The sequence below is a fragment of the Nelusetta ayraudi genome, unplaced genomic scaffold (genome assembly GCF_046127955.1).
Source record: "Nelusetta ayraudi isolate G7.1 ecotype Tasmania unplaced genomic scaffold, CSIRO-AGI_Nayr_v1 ptg000011l, whole genome shotgun sequence".
In the NCBI taxonomy this organism is placed as follows: domain Eukaryota; kingdom Metazoa; phylum Chordata; class Actinopteri; order Tetraodontiformes; family Monacanthidae; genus Nelusetta; species Nelusetta ayraudi.
Genome location: NW_027466061.1, coordinates 13,218,480 through 13,240,533, shown reverse-complemented (window position 1 = coordinate 13,240,533; position 22,054 = coordinate 13,218,480). Strand labels below are relative to the sequence as shown.

The 22,054-nt window shown below is 45.1% G+C and overlaps 2 protein-coding genes across 4 annotated transcripts; both read right to left on the bottom strand.

The window, feature by feature from the left end:
- Positions 1 to 86: 86 nt before the first annotated feature.
- Positions 87 to 8,342, bottom strand: LOC142885043 (endophilin-A2-like). Of its 3 annotated transcripts, none has more exons than XM_076021134.1 (9): positions 8,132 to 8,342; positions 5,976 to 6,044; positions 5,683 to 5,899; positions 4,897 to 5,030; positions 4,594 to 4,752; positions 3,689 to 3,792; positions 3,405 to 3,523; positions 3,261 to 3,317; positions 87 to 2,559 (listed from the first exon to the last, which is right to left on the bottom strand). In XM_076021134.1, exons 1-9 carry the CDS (start codon positions 8,174 to 8,176, stop codon positions 2,372 to 2,374), a joined length of 1,092 nt encoding a protein of 363 aa, XP_075877249.1. In that variant the 5' UTR covers positions 8,177 to 8,342; the 3' UTR covers positions 87 to 2,371. The 3 variants fall into 3 exon arrangements, with proteins under 3 accessions (XP_075877249.1, XP_075877250.1, XP_075877252.1); XM_076021135.1 differs by having other exon boundaries at positions 3,261 to 3,314; XM_076021137.1 differs by lacking the exon at positions 3,261 to 3,317 and having other exon boundaries at positions 8,132 to 8,341.
- Positions 8,343 to 8,948: 606 nt separating this feature from the next.
- LOC142885042 (nuclear receptor ROR-beta-like) lies at positions 8,949 to 21,980 on the bottom strand. Its single transcript, XM_076021133.1, has 10 exons — positions 21,380 to 21,980; positions 15,512 to 15,597; positions 15,268 to 15,409; positions 13,893 to 14,420; positions 13,083 to 13,204; positions 12,843 to 12,975; positions 12,455 to 12,562; positions 12,090 to 12,200; positions 11,621 to 11,733; positions 8,949 to 11,545 (listed from the first exon to the last, which is right to left on the bottom strand). Exons 1-10 carry the CDS (start codon positions 21,384 to 21,386, stop codon positions 11,384 to 11,386), a joined length of 1,512 nt encoding a protein of 503 aa, XP_075877248.1. The 5' UTR covers positions 21,387 to 21,980; the 3' UTR covers positions 8,949 to 11,383.
- Between the last annotated feature and the right edge of the window lie 74 nt (positions 21,981 to 22,054).

Here is a 22,054-nt window from a genome sequence, read left to right as displayed (position 1 = left end):
ATGCTACCATTTTTTTAATGGTCGGCACACCAATTCTGTTGCACACCTACAACCGACAGAGAGAGTAATGACACACACGCGGTAGCTAAATACATTCGTATTTATTTGAATATCCAAGTAGCCAGAATTTTCCCCTTTTAAATAGAAATAAAAATATACAATATGATACACCAGACATTACGTTTAACATAGAGGTAATCCACAAAGATAATCCAGGATAATCCCACTTTAAATTCCACTTAGTGTCACAGTTTTCATTTAAGGCATTGAGGAGAATACACAAGATGTGATGATGGCACATTGTAAGCGAGCACCTTCCAACCCCAAAAGAGCAGCTCAGATTGGCTAAAATAAAATAATTGCTGTTGTGATTGGACAATCATTTTGATACATATACTTTTTTTTAAAAAATATATATATATTATTGAGTTAATTAAGTTGTGACATGTCTACGTGTAGCTGCTGTATTGGCCACCATTGCATGCTGCATTGCTACGTCCTGTCAGCAGCATCACTGGGACAACTCTGTCAGCAGCGCACTAGAAATTGATCACACACCTTTGTTCAATGACATTACTCATTCCCACTATTTCACAGGCAGCATAATTGCTCAACTGGGACCCTCCGACTCTCCTTCTGCCTCTCTTGATTTAGTGTTAATGAGGCATGTAAACCTGCACCTGAACCAGGCAATTATTACACAGAATGGGCAACACAGGCGACTTGCAAAGGCAACATTTAGGAGGGAGCGGCTACGTTAACCATGAGGAGATCATTACGACGACGACTCGTGAGGCGACGTTCCTGAGGCACTGTGGGTTAGGAATGGTGGAGATAATGAGAAAGGGGGTGAAGCTACAGGGGCAGGTGGTGTATAAAGACCATTGGGGGAGGGGGGAGGTAATCCACCGCTGTGAGCTCCTCCCCACTGAAAGGACCTGTCTGTTTCGCTTCAGCTTTGAACAGAGATGGGAGGGATGAGCGCCGCAGAGTGGGGCGGCCCAACAAGGGGATCACAACAAGAGGAGAAAGTTGGCATTTTCGTGAACAGACAGAGCCTTTTGCAGTTCATAGTTCACTTGTTGAAATTGAAACCAGCTATTGTACATGGGCCTTCTTCATTATGGGCAATTTTTTTTTTCCCACAATAGTTTGGAGATAGCCGTTTCTGTGAAAACAGAGGCGTGTGCATGCAAACCCAGTCTCACATTGGATTAATTTCCATGCTCTGAATTGTAATTCAGAGCACTGAAGCCAAGCTTAGCCCAACGCTGTGGGGGACACACAAAAGCGCAGCCTTAAAATTCATTGACAAACACCGGGGAGAAAAAGGCCACAAAGCACAGAGTGACACTGCCAGCATCACCAATAGAGCCTGAGAAAATAGCTGAGGGTGTGAAATTATGGCTTTTGGTGTGATGCTACAAGGCTCTTGTGGTGAGAGTTAACCATGTGACGCTGTCGGCACTGATAGAAAAATACTATCTGTTTTAATATCAGTAAAAAGGCATACTGACTAACAAGCACAAACAATATATTTGCTCCCAATAACAAGGATAAGCATGGTTCACTTCTTGGGCAGGACGGTGAGACAGCTGCGGCTACGTCCAATCATTAACATGAACACAAGACTGAGCACGACCGAAGGCTCCCTCCAGTGGTTTCCAAACCAACAATTAGCAACTTATTCTGCCTCTTAACAAAACAAGGCTCTATTCTTTTAACGGCCGTAAAACACATCCGCCCTGACACAGACAAGCCACCCACTGTGTGGTTTAGCTGATAGATAGGTCACATGACAGCGCTCTTCAAACACGGAAGCCCTACTACCACCAGGGGGCAGTGGAGGATAGTGTGACCGGTTTAGGAGGCGGAAGGCCAATCCTCCATGTTGACTCCAAGCAGAAAGGCAACAACAGGTCTGACGCGTGAAGGCGCAAGAGGAAAAACTAAGAGCAAAGAAAACATTACCCAGGAACAGAGAGGGTTAATATGCATGCTGACAGTACCATTAGGGGAAGTAGTGTTATGTGTAAATACAAAAGAGGGTATTACAAAAAGCTGAGCACATTCTTAGTGTTTATAAAAATGGCTAGAAGTCAAAGTGAGAGTCTTTTCTTTCATCGGCTCTGGTGTTGCAGGTGTGGAGGACAAAGTGCACAGGTGCATAAAGAGGGAACGTAAGGACTAGCACTTGAACATTACACCCATTTTCTCATCAAACTATTCCTGCAAAAACAAAACCCCCAAAAACTCAAACACTGATGTGATCAGAATAAGAAAAAAAATCTCCAATAACTCTAACAAAAGACTTGTTTGCTTCCACACCTAAGAAAAAAAATATTTGTGAAGTTATGAAGTCTGGCTGTTTTCAGTGTGATAGAGGCACCATCACTTCGACAAAGGTAACGGGGAAGAATCCTGTTTGTCCATGAACGGCTCCTTCGTACCAGTTGTCATCGATTTGAGAAACCAAGGTGACAATGTCGCCCATTTTCAAGCCCAGCTCTCCCTCGTTCTCAGGCACAAAGTCATACAAGACTTTACAGCATGGCTCCACTGCAGGGGACACACGACAACAAAAAAGGGAGAGAGATATTAAAAAACAACAACACATTATTAAAATATTATCCTTCTGCGACACGAGCACCCAACTTCTTCCAAATAAAATGAGTAGCCGTGTTATTTGCTGAGCATGATTCATAAAGAGGCAGGACTGTCGTCAGTGTTTGTCAGTAGGAGGTGTAAACAGAATCAGCAATGACATTAAATGATCATATCAGCCACTTGGGTTAGAAAATGAACTTCTGAGACTGCCGGACGTGAGACTTGGTGAACATTTTTCAGGGTCACCCACTGTATAGAATAAACTCTTCACCTGGTGAGCTTCAACAGTGACTGGCTGACAGATATATACAATTCATCTCAACATATACACACAATTTATGTTGAAATTTTAACCCCGGTTATCAATATTGGGTTAAAAAACCAGTGTGGTAAATCACTCATCCTGGAAGTGAGAAGAGAGATGGGGAATGTATACATCTGCAGTCTTCAGCAAGGTTGATACTCTGATCAGCTCAGGCTTGTTCTGAGAATCCGACAGAGTTGCAACAAACCCAAGCCCTCAGTGTTAGACAAATGCTTTATAGTGACGCAGACATGCATACGCCTCAGTGCTCAACACGTGTGCAACAGAGTGAGTCAAAGCATTGAAACTTTCACGTTCCGTCTCAGCGGTCTTCATTGATCTCACTCACGAGGCTTGCTCTTGATGGAGGGTCTCTGGGGAAGGACTGGATAATGTGCTGGGGCTGCTTCAGTGTCGCAAAGGGAAAAGACAATTTCACATTCAAGAAACACCCAAACACACAGCGTCTCACAAGACAAACAAATGAGTTTACCGTGAGAGTAGGAAGGTGGGTTGGCTGCGTAGCTTCCGTTGGAGTTCTGTGCGTCTCTGTAGTCAGTGACTGGCCGGTGTTCATACTTGGTCTTTGCACTAGCCACAGCGTTAGCAGACCTGTGTATAAATAAGTAAGAAAATATTACCTCTCCAAATAAAGACGCACTCACACAAGCAGGTGTGTTGCACATATGTGGCAAAGGAAGTGGCTGTAAAATGTTGCTGTCAACAGTAAAAAGCCACTGATAAAATAGAGGGAATATTGTATGTTCCACCACTGACCTCTCACTGAGATTCCTAGAGAGTTCCTCCAGGATCCCTATGGCCTGACGGTGGTAGTCAGCCAGGGATGTAGCGAAGGAGGAGAGCTGGGCCACATGCTCCACCTACAGGCAGACAAAAACTAAGCTGCAGTGACCTAACAGAGATGCCCCTTAAACAATGCCAGTTACGGTAAAACCGTCACTGTATTTCCGTCAGTCGCCATTGCACCACTTTTGTGCATCAAAGCAAAACTGCTTCAGGAGCACGAAAAAAGTGGCTCTCAAGAAGGCACGGACGGCCAAAGTAAATACAAAACAGAACTGGTTAAACAAGCTCACAGTGGTGCAAAGTCACAGTGGAAAAAAACATGACATGTGACCTGACGCGGAGTCCTCAAAAGGCAAGACGTGCCATTTTCTCTCACCAGGAAGCTCTGAGCAGTCACACTAAACACTGGTCCTGTACAAAACCAAAAACTCTATCTAATGAGATTTTCAGTGAATTCTAAATCTGAGCTAAATTAAGGGAAATTGCTGTCTAAGAACTTGTGTTCAATAAATACTTCCAGTGCATGGAATAACAGGGCTGTCAGAGGGAACTTCCAAGATAAAAGGGTTTTCAAAGGAATTACGTTCCAGAGTTCGTCACTGACGACTACTGGAGGGCAACTGAAAATGAGAGTAGGAAATGGAATCTTGATTAACCCCAAAACATGAAGGACAATTCTTTTCAACATGCAGGTAAAATATTTGGGTTCAATTTTATTATTACAGCTTTTGTGGAAATCAAGGCTGGCTAGAAGTGAGTGAGTATTTTTGCCAACTTCAGAATAATAAAATCTCAAAATGCATATGAGAATGGGTAGTCTGTGAACTGTAAATAATAAATACTTCAGTGTGAACACAGAAGCACAAGCTACTCACATCCAGTTCCAGCAGGCTGACCATGGACTTTCCAGACAACTCTTTGGACTCATTAAACTTCTCCTGGGCCACCTGGATCTCTTCGTCTGGGATTTTACCCTGACGTTTCTTCTTATAGTCATAGTCCAGGCGACGACCCTCCATCTTCTTCAGATGGTGCTGAAGGGGCAGGTGCAAGTGCAATCATGATTGCGAGGACGACATTTAGTAAAGGTTGTAAAATGGATACGCTTGCTGGTTAAACATGTTAAGAAGAGATAAAACTGCGGATGACAACAAAGGCGGAATGAAGGACACTTCTACCTGAACGTCTTTGATGTTTTGGTCGACGACAATCTGCACGGGGTCAATAAAGTTATGCTTCACACTGATGTCCAAAGCGTCTTTGCTCTGAGACAGTTGCTTCATTGACTCCCCAAAATCGAGCAGAGCCCCGCCTGCAGTGTGAAGACATGCAAAGACACATACTGTTACCAAAGGCTCGGTGATGAGGTGGCAGCACGCCACAAACCAATCATCACCTACGACAAATGCTGCTGCTTACGCAAGACCTTTAAATTCATTTCAAACATTGCAAGATCTTCTTTTATTCTATGTCTTCTTTGAATGCTGTGCTAGCATTTCCACATGCTGCCAATCACACAGTTGACACGTGTGTATGCAGCTCCGCTCAGAGTTGCAATGTACAGCCAACCAGCGCAAGCAAGGTCTGGAACAACGGTCCGGATATACACTCATCAGCCTCTTCTTCAGGTACAGTACACTTGGTGCCAATAGACTGAACTGCTGCCACAAGGCAGAATGTATGTGCATGTGTATCCGCGTGGTTTATGTTAAATTCTACTCCTGTCGTCCAAAGGTTGCAGAAGAAAAAAGGATTTGTCAGTCCAGGCAACACTTCAAATGTCCCATTGTCTGACTTTGTGACTGGGTGGTTGTGGTGCACCAGATAAGGTGGTTGGCAATACAGAAGTATTGAGTTGAATGGAAAGTTGAAATTACGCATACCAAACATTAATTTTCCTACTCTCTTCTGGCTTGTAAACACATGTTTCCATAAAGCAGATCACTGCACAAGAAGAGTCTCACCAAAGTTGGAGGCTGCGCCCAGGTCATTTCCATACTTGATCATAGAGTCTCCCAGGAGTCCTTCAGGGTGGGGGTACCCCGAAGCCTGTTCCTGACCACGCATTTTGGATACGGTGTTGACCATGTTGAGCTTGGCTCTAACGGTTGGGTTTGGCTGAAGGTAGTCTGATGATTTAGCCAGGATCTCAACCAACGCTTTGCTCGTGGTATCGGCTCTCTGGATTGAAGTCAGACAAAAGCATGAGCCAAAAGAAAAAGCAACGTGAAGCTTTAAATCCGTGTGTGCATTTTACCCTCTCGAGATCTTGAAACTCTCCATCCAGTTTGGTTCCCTCTGCTCCTCCAACCTTCTCGCTCATGATCTGAAAACACAACAAGCAGAGGAATAATAGCAAATTAAATCAATGCAATCACTACTTTTCTCACAAGATCATGGCTTATTTCATTTGCCGTTGTCTACATACGGTCCCTGAAAATGTAAGAGTGATTAAGTGTTGCGTATTGATACCTCACATTGAGAGTTCCTTCTGTGAATACTTTTGTTCACCACCTTTGACGTATCCTTTTCCACTATTTTCTTTTGGCTGCCGCAGTTAGCACAATCCTCAAGTTTCCAGACATGTCCATGTTTTCCACAAACAGTCTACTGAGGTCTGTGCTAGCAAGTGGAAACTAGCTTTTCCTCTCAAAAGAAAATTATGCTTATCCTTTTCCAATCAGGTCAAAGTAAACACTGCAATTTTCAAAAACTAGCATCAACTTGTGTAACTAAAAAAAAAAAAGAAACAAAACTCAACACACATGTTGGTGCAACTTCATCTTGCTCTCCCACTTGTTTGTACCTCACACTAAGCACATGTACTTGTAATCCGCCATCACACACTTATGGCTAAACAATGTGGTACTTTTCCGTTCGCTTCAACCTGACTCAGCTGCTCTCTGTGCCCATGGTGGCTGCTAACGTTAGATTTCTTTCTGTGAACATTCTTCAAGAAAGATTCTTTTCGTCCTAGTATGACGACTATTGGGAAAATGTATACATTTCAACATTGTAAGACTTTACACGTTGATCTGGTATTCAGTCCAAATCTGCATTGCACCAATAATGCTGCCGTCCATTTCGGAGACACAAGCCATTCCCTGTTAATGGTCATCAGCAGACAGAGAAGCTTGTTCGGTGATTGGCAGCTGCTCCCAAACTTGGACAACATAAAAAGACTCCAAAGCGCCTGAGGCTCATCACTCCCCTGCTGCCATGTCAGACACAAATGAAATGGGGCTGATTTTGCCTCTTCCCTTGTTTTGTTCCTATGTTGGGATTTGATTACTGTATGCTGTCGTATGGGGATATGAGATAACCACTCTCTTGAGGAATCTATCAATCTATCTAGCTGCTATGCTCTCTCCTCATGTCATAGGAATGTGGTTTCGGCGGTGTATCTAAATAACTTTAATTCCAGGACACACCCACTGGCCTGTTGGTAGACAAATGTCAACAAAATGGTCGTGGACAGGTTTTGCAAGCTGCAACTGGTTGGGCTTCATATTTTTGGCAGCAGGTTCAATTTCCAACAACTTACAGAGCTGATGAGGCCATGGTGTTGTGGGGTAATATTTATTTATACGTGAACATAGGATATTCAGATATTCTCCATAGCTGAATACTCCATCTGAATATCTGTGAGACGTTGTAACGTAACGAATCATGTTTCAACTGCAACATGCGATCCATTCATCACAATTCTATTAGATCTTTAAAAAAGAAGAAGAAAAAGAATGGCAGAGAAAAGTAAGTTAACGAATAAATCGCGTCAGCGTGAAAGTAAATACACTGAGCCTCGTATTATGTCAACCACAGAAGCTCAGAAAAACACAGTGACCAATTTGTTTTAACTTGGTGTGAACGACACAACAGCAGCTCGACTCAGGTCGTTGCCACAGTTGAAACCTGCATGTTGTTGTCACGACTTCAGACAGCTGAAACAGGAAGTCGCCCACTACCTGATGCTGAGCAGCCTGCGGCCAGGCTTCCATAAGTCAGCAGGCTGACTATCAAATAAAAATAAATCATAAAGCGTTGTCATGGCTGCAAATAGGAAGAGTAGAGACCGCATCAGAAAGGGAAAAAAGAAGCTCTTCAATGACCAAATAGAACGTTCGCCTTAGCTAACTTATTAGTTCGAGATCACTAGCTTAAAGTTTAAATTATTAAGTCAAGTTTAGTTGAGCAATTAAATACAAATATATTTTAACAAACACCAAAAGTGAAAAGAAAAACAACCCACAATAGCAAAACGCGGGCTCCAATTGAACAACCGTGACCATTACAGCGTATGTTTTATATTTTAGTTTACTAGGTTTGCACGACGCTAGTGCTGAGTCCCTGGCAACACCCGCTAGCATTAGCAAGCTATGCTAACAAGGGCTAATGACAGAGCGACGCTTTTACCTGACTCGCTTTGTAAAGCTGCTTCTTCAGTCCTGCGACAGACATCGTTGCGCCGTCTGTTAACACTCGCACTACAAAGGGAAACGTATATGTGTCCAAAAAACAACGTGTTGCAATGAATCTAAAATAAAGAAATCCCAAGTTGCAGCCGCACAGCAGAGTTCCTATGAGCGCGACTTCAAACTTTGTACACACACACGCACGGCGTAACCTTGCCAAGCCACCACTCTCTTCTGGCATCCACCCTCCTGTGGGAGGCCCTAGCGACCATAGGCTAATAAAGCTGGTCACCTCTTGGCATTCCAAAGTTCGATTATCTTTAAGAAAAAAAAAAAGGGCTGATATGTCGTAATAGATTTTTGAATAACGTCTACATAATCATCACGAAAAAAAATTTTTTTTCTCGATGAGCTCAATGCTATATGCAGTGAGTGTGTTTATGTGGCAAATAATGATTGTTAAACCTCAGCACACTTTTTGTTAGGCAGTCATAATGCATAAATGATACTGCCAGAGTGGATTCATAGATATTTGACCATGTTTTCAATACAAAGAAGATGAACTCTTGTAATTCACAGTAATGTGTACAATCGTGCAATGCATCAGATTTTCCCAGGCACCAGAATGCTGTCAAGACTGAAGGGACCTCTAGCTGTACAAAACCATCAAGAACAAAGGTCTGGCACCCCTTCTTGGTGTATGGAGCAGTGTGGTGCAGATGAAGAGTTGTCCGCACCAACCATCCAGTGGCACATATTGGAGCCAGTCTTCTCCAGATGTTGGGATGTTGAAGCTCAGTGTAAATGACAATCAAACATTTCAAAAGGAAAAGAAACCATTTATTACATTCTTAAAACCACATAAAATGTATCCCATTGGACGACAATGTAAATTGTGTTGTGTGACAGAGTTACTCATGGACTAGCAATATAGCTTTTGTACATTTTGTAATAACAGGGAAAGAGAAGGCAGACAAACTATTCTTTATTGTTTGTACTTTTCCTAATCTTTCTTAGATTAAAAAAAAAAAAATCACTGATTTTACAAGACAAAAGTGGAGACATTTAAAGAAAGAGGTGAATAAAAGACAGACAAATAAATGCAAATCACAGCAAAAAGAAACATTATACCCCAATAACAAAATTCCATTTTAACTACCTGATTGATGTCATTCTTTTCTTTTCTTTTTTTTTTAAATTCCTATGTCTCCTAAATTTTCAATGTTACAATATTAGGACAATGGGGGAAGGCTTTGACACTTTGTGAGTAACATTCACAAAAATAGAGCTTACGTCCACAGTGATTATTGTTATGCGTCTCATCTTAGGTGCAAGAAGGTGTGAGGAGCACAAGGCTAAAACACGACACTGGTGAATAAAGTGACATGAGATCACAGCTAGCTCCCTGAGTGGCAGGCGGCAGGTTCTCCGACTCTCCTTGAGAACTTGACTGCACGTCGAGTAAGACATTTTCATCGCGGTCTCAATGCTATAACAACCTTCAAGAAAGAAAAACGTGTTGATATTTACACAAGAAAATGCAAACGGCTATGGGTGATTCATTTCTTCCTGTGATGGATGTGGAAATTTAAGAAAAAAAAAGAAGAAAAGAATCAAATACGCTGACTGAAGACGTTTACTGGCATTGAGGCCCGACTCAGGGGGGCAGCTGGTAGCTCTGTCTGGCCTTAGTGTCCAGTGAGAAGGGAAAGTATAAGTGCTTTGTATGCCGACAAGTGTGGGGTTCAAAAAGGAGAGTGAGGAACAGCAAATGTACAAAATAATACAGTTGCTCCAACCAGCGAAGATTATGATACACAGAATGGATCGTCATTGGTTTTTTTGTTTCGGCCAGCTGGGACATAATGAGGGTGAAAGACCACGCCTACTCTTACCGACTGCTGGTTAGGAACAATTAGGGGGGGAACCCTGCGCGTCCTCTTCCTCCTCGATCATACAGTTCACAAAGTCTTTTTTTTTTTTTCCTCTTTCCATTAGTGTCCTCTTGTCTCTTTACCAAAACAGACACGGTCCCGCAGTCTGACGGCTGTCAGTTTGATGCCTCTCCCCTTAACCAAAGGCCGGTGGGAGAGAGGGCTTCATTCCTCCTGTGCTGCGTCAACCTATGGCCGTGAGGTGTCCGCCTGGATCGCTCGCACAGTGATTGCAACTCACCCAGCATGGTCAGGCTGCCGTTCAGGGCAAGAGCGGGTTGTCGCCATGGAAACCTGAGAGTACAGTCATGTAGAGGAAACGGCCCAGAAGAAAATCCAAGTCCAACGCTGAAGAATCCGCCTGCTGTGTCCGTCCTCTGTACACTCTCTCCATCTATCTACCTCTCTCTCTCTTTCTCCCTCCCTCACACACAAACTGACACTCTCCATATACTTACATAGTCATCTATTTACATTCTTATCTTAAAATATTTGTTTATAAATGTGTATATAAATTAAAGATAATTTCTTTTTGTTCTCTCTCTAAGTGGCATTAACAAGGACAAAGGGTGCGTGGGACTGAGGTTTCTCATTGCATTTACAAGAGCCTGCAAAGAGGCAGCACCGGACACAGTCTGAATCTGAGTGAGGCTGGGCCGACGGTGGAGGTCAGCCTCAACGGTGTGGTGGATTTTTTTTAATTTTATTTCATTTTTTCCATTTGTTTTTTTAAATATCAGCGAAACTGACTCATGATCTTGGTCCCTAAGTGTCAGGTGTGCATTTGTGTTGGTACAATAGATATTCTGATATTCTATGTCGGCAACCTGTTGACCAAGATGATTTTTGTTCTATAACCGGGTGTGACTATTTCTGGGATCAGTTGGGTATGTACATTCGCTGTTGGGTTCTGGGTTGTGCACTGGTGCTTGTCCATGAGGTACATTCATAACTGGTTTTGGGTGATCCGCTATCGGATCTGATTCTCAACAAGCGCTACGACTTGCTGCAAGCTCCCTGGACTGCTAGCGTGTCACTCTAATGGTGCCTGGTTGCCTGTTGTTGATGCTACAATGTGCAGAGGACCATGAGCTTTTGTGTGGCCTGTAGTGTAAGGTGCTTTTGCCTGCTGGAAAACGTGGAGGACTACTTTGGGATCGTTAGAGATAGAGCATTTTATTTTCTTACTTAAGTCCTGGATTGTCTCTTAAAACTGCTGGTTGTTGAGCTTCAATGTCTCTACCCTACTCTGTCTCTTCTCTCACTTCCCTGCCTCTTGATAAACTTTCTCCGTTGCTCTCGCTTGTCTGACTCTTTGTCTAGCTGTTGGTGGAGTCCGGCAGAGACATCTCGCTGCCAAACACCTCTCGGTACAGCGGTGGGAAACTGTAGGCGGTCTCCGGGTGGACCATACGGAAAAACTCAAGTTTGTCCATGTGAAGGTGACAAATGGACTTCATTATGGGCAGCTTGGACACCATCTGTGAAGAAAGAAGAGTTAGTCAAGGTTTATCATTGAGGCGAGTACATTGAGACAAAGGACACTCGGTCTCTACCTTGTCCAGTTTCTCATCAGATGCTACGTCCTTGTGTAGACTGTGTTGCAGGGCCAGGTAGACCTTCTCCTGAAGTTTCTGGATCTTTTGTCCCTCTGTCAGCCACGGCCGATCTGCAAATGGCAAAGGGGTTTATTACTTGCTCAACTGCTCTACAGTTGTTTGCGCCACAATGCTAAAAAAAAACTTTTTGCCATCAGTATTTTCCAAACAATTCAATGAATGCAATTTCAGCATTTGCAAATTATGACTTTTTTGTCATCAATGATCTTACATTTTTTGCACATTGGTGCAAAAAATACATTGCTGTTCTATTTTCATGCATTTTCTTGCAAGTTATGCAACTAGCGCTCCAGAAATCATGAATTAGTTGTAGTTGGACGATGCATTATGAGAATGTCTGTAATAAACAGCGGCACCAATCAGACATCTAGACCTGCACTGAAACGCAAAAAACAAGAAAACTAACCAGGTGACAGCAACACTGCAGCACTGAACAGTGCCATCTCCTCGTCTGACAGCTGCAGACGGCAAAGTCCTTTTCCCAGGTCAAACACGGCGCTGACCAGGTCGTCACAACCTGCAGAAACGCAAGAGGTCAGTTAACCAACTGGAAAGTCACTGATGAAGTCAACAGTTGTTGCTGGGCCGGACTGAGGCATTTGTGTCTTCATCATCTGGCCTCCATCCAGAATGATTAAGACACAGAAACTCATTCATTTGTTTGACTCTCCCTAGCACTAAAGTTGAAGATATCTGATCTAAGATCAGCTGGACCCTTTTGTTTATGACCCTTGTGATGATCTCTCAAGCAAATCCCATTGTGATCCTCACCAAGTGCTTTGAAGAAGTGTGGCGGGGCAAACTTTCCGTTGAAGAAAATGGTGCCGTTGTTGACGTTGAAAGCCCGGCACATGCGGATGAGCAGGACCTCCAGGCAGCCTACAGGGTAGCCACAGGTAGAGGCAAAGACGTGGAAATGGATAGAGATGGAGGAAGAAATAACAAATAATTTAGTTTCAAATTCAAAATTGCATTTTTGTTTTTTGGTGGGGTTGGGATTGAAGGGATGTGTGATTTAATTGAAAGCAAAAAAAAGAATATTGGAAGAAGGAGAAAAAGCAGAAGAGGGAACTGAAGCAAGTTTCAAACTCCTTTCACTGCAGAAGAATTTTGGATATCAGGTAATTCCTCAGTGAACATGTATGGACTGTGCACTGACCTGCTTTCAGCAAGATAATCTGATCGTTCTGGCACAGGTCCATGAAGCCGGCGATGCGTTTGGCAAACTCCACCACATACTGGATGGCATTAGTGATGTGGTGCGCGCACTGCTGCCACATCCACTCAGCTGACTGGGGAGGGAGGCACAAAAATCGGCACGTTATTACGACGTGAATGGGATTTTCTCACGGCAGTCAAGCTGGCGGCTCTGGTCCGCTGTGTCGCGCCCCTTGCGAACCTTGTTCTGGAACGCGTGGGTTTCCTCGGGTGTGTACTGCACCCAGGTGAATCTCTTCATGTCTTCGGCGCTGTACTGACACGTCTCCAAGTGAGACTTGACGATGCTCTGAGTGATGCGGTCTGAAACAACAAATGTGCAGGGCACGTGTTAGCATGTGGTTTTCACACATTGTGTTATTTACAGCGCTGGGGGATTTTTTTAGGAAACGGGTGGATCACGGCGTCATAATAACACTGCTGCCTCCTCACAGTTATATTTGCCGCTGATGCCCCTCGACAGAGGACAAATCGCCTGATGGCTCAGCCGCTCTTGACGGCTCATTTTTGCTGCTGCCGCTAGCATCCATTGGAGCTCCAGTGTTGACGGCTACAGAATTATCACTACACACATTCACTGTGCCGTTTACAGAACTCATTCAAAGCCCTCCTGCAGTTTGCCATCCCCGGTATCTACAAATTATTATGTATTTCCTGCTCATTTTGCACAGTTGATCTCCCGTTTGGGTCCTTGCACCCATTTCACCCTGTTTGGAAAAGCTCTCTGTTGCGCTCCATACTGGTGCTTCTGGGATTTAAACTGGTTTTCGGATTAGATTTGTGATTTCATTTCGCGTTACATGATGTTTTCCACCAGTTCAGCGCTGCAGCCAATGGTTAAGTTCTTCCCTACGGGGAAAACGGCCAGCTACCGTAATGCCCTGTTGGCCTGACCCTCTCAAGCAAGTGAGCATTTTCACTGTTGCTCTCACACATCATCAACCATGTTAATCGTAAAAATAAAACGACAACTCTACGACTCTGCACTTACCAAGATCTGTTATTGAGCAGTCGTCGGGCAGACTGTCCAGCACTGTGTGTAAGTGTCCCAGCGGATGTGTTAGAGAGTGCGCGTGCAGAAGCTGGAGCCCGCTGGCGTCCGGCCCGTCCAGGATGGTCTGCTGAGGCGAATTCTGATTGGGCAGGGGTGAGGAGGAGGAGGAGGAGGAGGAGGAGGAAGATGAGTGGGAAGTGTTCCCCGTGCTGGCTCCTCCACCGAGCAGGTCCAGGCTGCAGTACTCGCTGGCCTCCTCAGGGGTCAGCGGCAGGTCAAACAGGTCGGGCAGCGACGCAATGTCGTCCAGATCGCTGAGGGTGGAGCTGGAGCCTCCGGTGCTGTAGGAACGGCTCAGACCCTCCTCGGTGTGCTCCCCGGCGGCACCGCCGCACACAGGTTCCTCCTTGGGCAGGGTCAGAGCTGTGGAGCCGCCGCCTGCGGACTCCTGGGATTTTTGGTGTTTCTGCACCTCGGCGTAGAGGCTGTCGCGTTGCTTCTTGGACATGCGGCCAAACTTGACGGCTGGAGTGAGAAAATGACAACAGCACAACACGTGCATCACAAACATGATCAATGATCATTCACCTGGACACGTGGCAAATTGAGTGTATCTGAAGGAGGTGATGGAAAGATCCTCCACCGAATTCAAGTGGGCCAATGAAATGCTGCCTGATGGGAGAGCGACAAGGTGGATGAGCTGGATCTCAGAAGTGGTCTGTGCTGCCATGCACAAGCTCTGTTTTACCCAAGGTTCACCTTAGGTTCCTTTCCCGAGCTCACACTGGAGATATTTTTGGTTCCGTGTGCCACCTTATCTGTAAGTACTGAATGTTTCTGTTCTTGTATAAGGATGGGACAGTGTCATGATGTGTGCGCATTTACAGCTGAATGCTTCAAATTCTCATGGCATCATCTTAAAATAAATAAAAGGTCTGCACGCACTGCGGTCTGCTGGGGAAACGGGTCTACTGAACATCCTCCATGCAGCACGCAGTGAAGGATTAAAGGCACGCTATTTTGGTTTCTCTAGAAAGATGCGTTTTAAAAAACAACTTCTTTACATACTTGGGACGCATGAGTGGTTGTTTTCATCTGTTGACGTCCTGCACTTGACTTCTGTTTTTCTTGCTGTGTTGGAGGTGGTTTTGTTTGTCCCCCACGTACAGATAAAGTGCAGAGTGCAAGATTTATATGGCCGGACACTAAAAACAGAATTTTCCTTCTGCGCGCAGTCGTGACTCTCGCGCTCTACATTAATTCAAAGCTCGATCGCCACTTCACTTCCTCTTTACGTGTGACCGTTCTGCCTTTGCGGCTAAATTTATGTGCGTGAAATGTGTGCTGCTCTTCCGCCTCTGTGTCCGTTTACCATCTCTGCTCATGCCCAGAGCCAGACACTTCTGCAAGCGGCAGTGCTGGCAGCGGTTGCGGTTGGTCCGGTCGATCAGGCAGTTCCTCTGGCGGGAACACGAGTACATGGCGTTGTTCTGCTGACTGCGGCGGAAGAAGCCCTGCATCAGGAGAATGGATATAGCATTAGACGTGGAAAAAAGGCTCGTTGGAAATTAGTTTTAGTGGCTGAGGTTCTGCCTGTCATGCATTTGGATCCTCACCTTGCAGCCTTCGCAGGTGATGACTCCATAGTGGATCCCTGAGGACTTGTCCCCACAGATCTTGCAGGGGATGACCTCGATCTGAGCTGCATGGACAACATTGTGAAGAATGGTTAATGTGCTGCTGTTTGTTGAGGCTGTGCTGTGAAAAAGGTAACATTAAAATGAAAGTAAACCTTAGTTCTCAGCTTAAGAACTGAAGTCAATAAAGCTCAATCTCATTGTTTGGATTCACAACTTCACAAGAAAAACAAACAAAAACTATGCTGCAGAATTTTTGTATGATAGAAGCCTATAAGAGATATTCCGCACCAGAAAGGTAATGATACACATTTCTCTTCTTGTGGGGTTGTGTGGTAGCTTGTCATATAGTTTTATTTTAGTTTTGTTCTAGTTTTATGAGTACTTTGCATCATACAAAACAGTAGTTACCGAAATATCCTTCATACATCTTTCATGTCTGATGGAGATAACAGTATTGAAGTATTTTAAAACATCTATTTTTGGTAACAACAACAACAAAAACAACATTTAAACACAAGCCAGAGTTTTGATCCTTCCCTTGTCTCTTTTGCTGGTCACTTAAGTTATGCCTTTGTTAATATTGCTTGTTTGTTTGTTTTTTTAAACCAGCAGCAACATGCACTTTTTGTATCTTTTGTAGACCTTCAAAAGGTTACCAGCACTTTTATCTCGTCACGGATTGACTGTTGCTGTGACTGTGTGCTCTCAGAAGGCCATCCTCTACCTCCAGCTGATACAAAACACAGCTGCTGCGTGCTCTCTTTGAGCTTTTTGAGATTGCACCTGTGACTGCCTCCCTTTCTTCCTCATTTCGTTGCTGAGTGATCTGTGAGCCTCTTTATTCACCATCCCCACCACCACACCTCTACATTATCTATTTTTATGATCTTCTATGGGTGCCGGACTTTGTCAGTCTGTTTTTCAGAATCAGGTTTGATTGCTGGTATTACATGGTGATCATTAACATATTGCAGTGACGGCGAGCGAACTTTGCACAAATGGATGCCACCTCAGGATACACCACAAACCGCTTCACTGCGCCGCCCGACGACAAATATGGAGATGCGCGGCCACACGCGGCGCGAGAAGAGATAAGTTTGTCACGAACTGCGTCTTTGCTGCGCCTCGCGTGCGGCCCCCGCCAGCAGGACCGAGTCCACAAACTGATAGGGCTGTCACATGACTCTTGTACATATGACACGTAGACAAAAGACTGCTTCTTTCTGCACCGGAGAAACAAACACTGCCGCAGCATTAGATAACCGTCGCCGTCTGCACGGCCTGATTTTACAAAAGTCCCCTCTGTAGCACTTCTGAAAGGGCAGCATGTGGAAAAGCACTTAGTTGGGTCTGAGTCTGATTGAGCAGGAACGCGTGGCTGGAAAACCAAAACTTTCCAACGTCTTTTCTCCCCCCACCGCTTCTCCTTTTTACCCCTCTAACGACAAAGTCGTCTGTCTGTGTAACACTTGACTAAAATACTCCAACTGATCAGAGCAGCTGCAGGCATGCAATGGAAAAATATCTCCCTCCTTCCCTCCCTTCCTCTTTCCTCTCACTCAGGTTCCCCCTCCGCCCCTCCCTCGCCTCACAGTTATATAACTCCCGTCTGTGAGCATTCCTCACAACACTCATTCAGCAGGCTCACTCTAGCAACACCAAAGGCCCCGCCCTCCCGCCGCCTCACTGGCTGAGCGCCGCTCGCAGCCTCCTCGGCATTGGTCGAGTCATGCGTCGCTCGGCCCGCTGCAGCCTGTCAGCCCATGTGGACATTTTGTCCTACTGACACACTTTCCCACTGCAGGCAGAGAGGGGAGGAGGGAGGCCCCTGCGCGCTCCCGCTTGGCTGGAGAGCCAGCTCTTAAGGTGGAACGTAGAAAACGCACAGACTTCCTTGGCCATAAGACATTTCCCTCGAGGCCTCTAGTCTGCATCAGAAACCTGGCTACGTTGCATAACAGCCAATTTTTCATCGTAGAGGCACAGGAAGTAAACCACCAGCTCCACTTCTCACCCAATTTGTCCATTTCTGAGTAACTACCGGCCATTTTAACAGCGAGACTCCACGTTTGATTTGACCACATATAACTCGCGTCGCACTTGGCCGCGGTCCACTCAACACACACAAACTCTGCCGTTCAATGTCAGCTACATCAAGCGCCCACCCCTCTCGCCGCAGTTTGACATTGAGCTTCTGCTTCTTCGCCCCGTTTCTATTCTTATCCTCTGCTGAGAGCCAAGATTATCACAGATACCCAGATGCCCACCAGGCCCCTGCCACCACAACCACACATGTCCACGCTGCCTTCACTCCCTTGTGCAGGTATGCAGCCACAATCCGGACGTGGCTAAACAACCACGGTTTTAATATGGACCAACTGATCAATCATAAAATACTAAAAAAAAAAATAAAAAAAAAATACTGCTTTTTACTATTTTTCCCCTGATAGTTTTTGGCCAATATCATTTCTTAGTTGGTATATTGAGACTTTGTGCTAGAAGCTACACTCAAACCAGTCTGTCTTCCTCACTTTGACTTGCAAAAGTGACATGAAGGGAGCTTTTAACAAAGTCATCGCTATTATGAGAGACGCTGAGAGACAGAAAGCAGCAGTGGCCACTTTAACCCTGAAACATCATTCACCCCACAAATGAGCGGGCTTAAGACTGGTACATAAGCTGCAGGGTCGCTGCCCTCCCCTCTTCCCACTACATAGGCAGACACACACACACACAAGTGTAAAAAAAAAAAGAAAATCAGGTGAAGACTTTTGAACTGCTCAGCTATAAACACACCGGCCCCAGAGTTTTTATCAGCCGGCTCAATGTGCAACCACTTTATCTTTATTCAAGCTAATTCAGCAAAAGGGTGCCAAGAAGTCAGTGGGGAGATGGGATGGGGAGAAATTCGAATTTTGACCTGCCACATGGTCACGTACACTCCGCACACGCGCACGCACACACACGACCATCTCACTTTATAATTTTACAACCTCGTCTTTTCCCAAACAGGTTTTCTTTGTTTTGTGTCACAACACGGCGCGCCAGCGCCAAAAACCCTCCAGCAACAACGCTCACACAAGCAGGCTTCTAATGAAAGCAGATTTTTTTTAACCTCTTCCCAAGTATGCCTTACTGAACTGGAGGGGGTGGGAGTCGTAAGGGATTTTGGTGGGAGAGGGGGTGTAGAGCGTGAGCGTGGAGATAAAGGCCGTGTTGCGTCTCGACACATGGGCTTAGGTTTAGGAGAGCGGAATCCCAGCCATGCACAGCCGCTGTGTTTGCCACATTATTTTGTCTCGGCGAGACGAGGAGCCCGCTAAGCCCCCTTTGCCTGCACAGATAAACCCAAAAGGGTGGAAGCAGAAATATTTTTTGGTAGAACAACAGAGCCTAGTTTGTTTTCACACCTTGTACTTGAGCCTGCGATAGCAAGCGGTCTCACGCAGACGTGCTGGTGACAGCAGCCCCTTCTATTCAACGTTCAGAAAGTATTTGTGTTTGGTGTTTTTCCGAGGATTCACAGTACTTTAAGAGCGAGATGTTGAGGGGCTCGGCTCGCGGTCTGGCTGCCGGGCTCTGTGTGCATTCAAATGAAGGACTTCTATTTTGAAAGATGCAAATACCAGCGGAGGCCAAAGCTGAGGCCCACAGAAGGGATTACAACAGAGTTAAGAATTCCATAGGCTCCTCCACTGCATGCGTGCTTCAGTGCGATACCAGCCTTGTGGCTCTTTCACTGCATCTGAGTCCAGACAACCACAGGAAGTCTCAGCAGTCCAGACATCACTAGCCCTCAAAAAAAAACATCTGACAGGCTGACAGGCAACTCCAAAGCTTTCAGGGAGTGACTCAGCAATCCGGAGTGGAAACTACCGTCTTTTGATTGCGGGAAGACCTTTTAAAAAAATATAATAATAATAATAATGACGATAGGGTGAAACTGCTTACAAGCTTTACTCCCCATGAAGCGACAGGATGGGTGACTAACCTACATTTTAGTGTAGCAAGCTAAGAATGGGCCGTGTTTGTTTACTTTTGGATATCCTTCCAGAGATAGAGCCTCCCTCTCTGCCGTCCCCACTCATCCAAGTGCTAAAAACACATGCTGGGAGTATGGGGGGTAGGGGAGTCCTTAATATGTTCACTGTAGACAGAAGCAGATCTATTGCTGTAGCACATATTCAATATGTTCAGAAAAGACAACGCAGGAAGGCACCATCAACAGAAGGTGGTTTATGCTTAGAATGTGTTTTTTACTTTTTCAGGTTTTGCAGCCTTTAAAACATTCACCCAAAAAAAATTCAGAGGCATTCTTTTCTCCCCATTGAATCTGATTTGTGTTGATTATTTAAACATTTGAATGAATTTACAGAATTTGAGTTTGAGGTACAATTTTTAGGCACAACATTTTTTAAATTAAATTATTAAAGCAATGTTTCGGTCCATCAGACCTACCGAAACTTTGCTTTAAGAATTTATAGGAGAGCCTTTCTCCTAGTGCCCTGGGTGTACAGAGAATTTTTTTTTTATCTTGAGGTACTTAAGCATTTGAAAATTTAAAAAAGGTGTTGTAAACAACTGCCCAGGTTAAAAAAACAAAAAAAACAACAAAAAAAACAAAAAAAACAAACACTCGCTTGCTCAAGTTCAGCCTCTGCGAGCCCCCTCCTTCCTCACCAGCCCTCTCCCTTTCCTCCGTTGCGCGCCTGCAACAGCACATGGCGCTGCACGGCTGAGAACGCGGCGCTTCCCACAGGCCGCTCCGCCTCCCGCCGCTGCGTGTTGCCGCGGCTGCATAATATCGGGTGACATAACCAGGTCAGTGGAACAGCCGGATCCCTCTCTCTGCTCTGCAAGCTCACCCTGTCGGCCATGCTGGCACAGCCACCGCATCACAACACGGCCAACGTCACAACTACGCCAGCACCATTCAGGGCTCTTCTCTCAAAGTGCAGCCTGCGCGGCGATCACACGGGAGAAAACAAAAAAACAAAAATGCAAAATAGATTCTGGTTGATGTTGAAGATTATTATTGTTATAATAATAATAATAATAATAATAATAATAATATAAAAATAAATGTGTTTATACGTTGTATCAAAAAAAAAGTAGCTCAAAGAATATTAAATATTCTTTCAAACAAATGTAGGTCAATGGTTATTTAAATGTGTTCAAATTCCAAGCGTGACGTTTTTGATTACATAATTCGAATCTTGGTTAACAACAACCTCCTATCAAGCCCCTCCCTCTTTCCTTTCGTGTTGCATAACTCTAACATGGACACCCAGACTAAAATGTGCAGGATCCCCAGGTGGGATTTCGAGACTCGGATTTGATGTAATAAAAGCACCTGACGCGTCTGGTACCAGCACGACATCGTGACGCAAAGAAGAAAAAGAAAGAAAGAAGGAGGAGGAGGAAGAAAAAGCTACGCAAGTCAAGGACCAGATCCTGTATAAACTAACATACATATCAAGAAATACAACCTTGAAAAAGAAAACCGAATGTTTGTCTAGCGTGTCTTCTTGTGAGCGGTGCACGCACATGATGTCTCACACATTGCATGGCGAACTCGGAGCACGCAGCCCTGTGCGGAGATAATCCAGTCGAGAGGGATTAATGCGCACAGGGAGGCAGGAGGGGAATATAACACACACACACACACACACACACACACACACACACACACACACACACACACACACACACACACACACACACACACACACACACACACACACACACACACACACGCGGTAGTTTGAACCTGACAAGACACCCCCGATACAAGCGCTCACACCACCAGAATAAAATTCATTCGCACACGAAGAAACTACTCACCTCGCATTTTGACGAATCCTTGGTTTCTCTTCGCGCTGAACGCAATATATATTTTTTTTCTTTAACAAACACACCGACAAAAACGTGTCTGCATGTAGTTCATGTAGGCGGCAGGATAAGGAGGTGCCGGAGGAGGATGTCGTGGAGTCAGTGGCGAGCTGGCTCCACTCAATGTGAACTTAGTCCCGGCTGCAGACAGTCAGCTTCAAGTCAGCAACGACCAACAACCGAAAAACACAGAGACAGCGAGAGAGAGAGAGAGAGAGATGGGAAGAAAAAAAAACTACCCACAACTCTTCTTCTCCTCTAGCGCTCGGCCAAGTCCTGACGACAGACGAGTGCGTAAAAAGTGGTTCTGGTTGTCATCGTGGTCTTCGGCGAGTGCATCGAACTTTTTTTTTTTTTTTTTTTTCCGTTACCCCCTTCTTCTTTCTTTTTGACAGAATAGTCCCACAGTGGACGCGAGGTGATCGGCGGTGCCCCCTCCTCCTTTCGGCGAGCTCTGACTCTCTTGCTTTGCTTTCCTCTCAGTCTACCCTGCTAACCTACTTTCTCCGAGCGTGGACTCTCCCATGATCTCACCGCCGACAGCTCATCTCGCAGCACTCGCGGCCGCGCGCACTCGGGAGCGAGTTTTAAGGTGGACTGACATGGAGCGTTGAGTCTTTTTTTTCT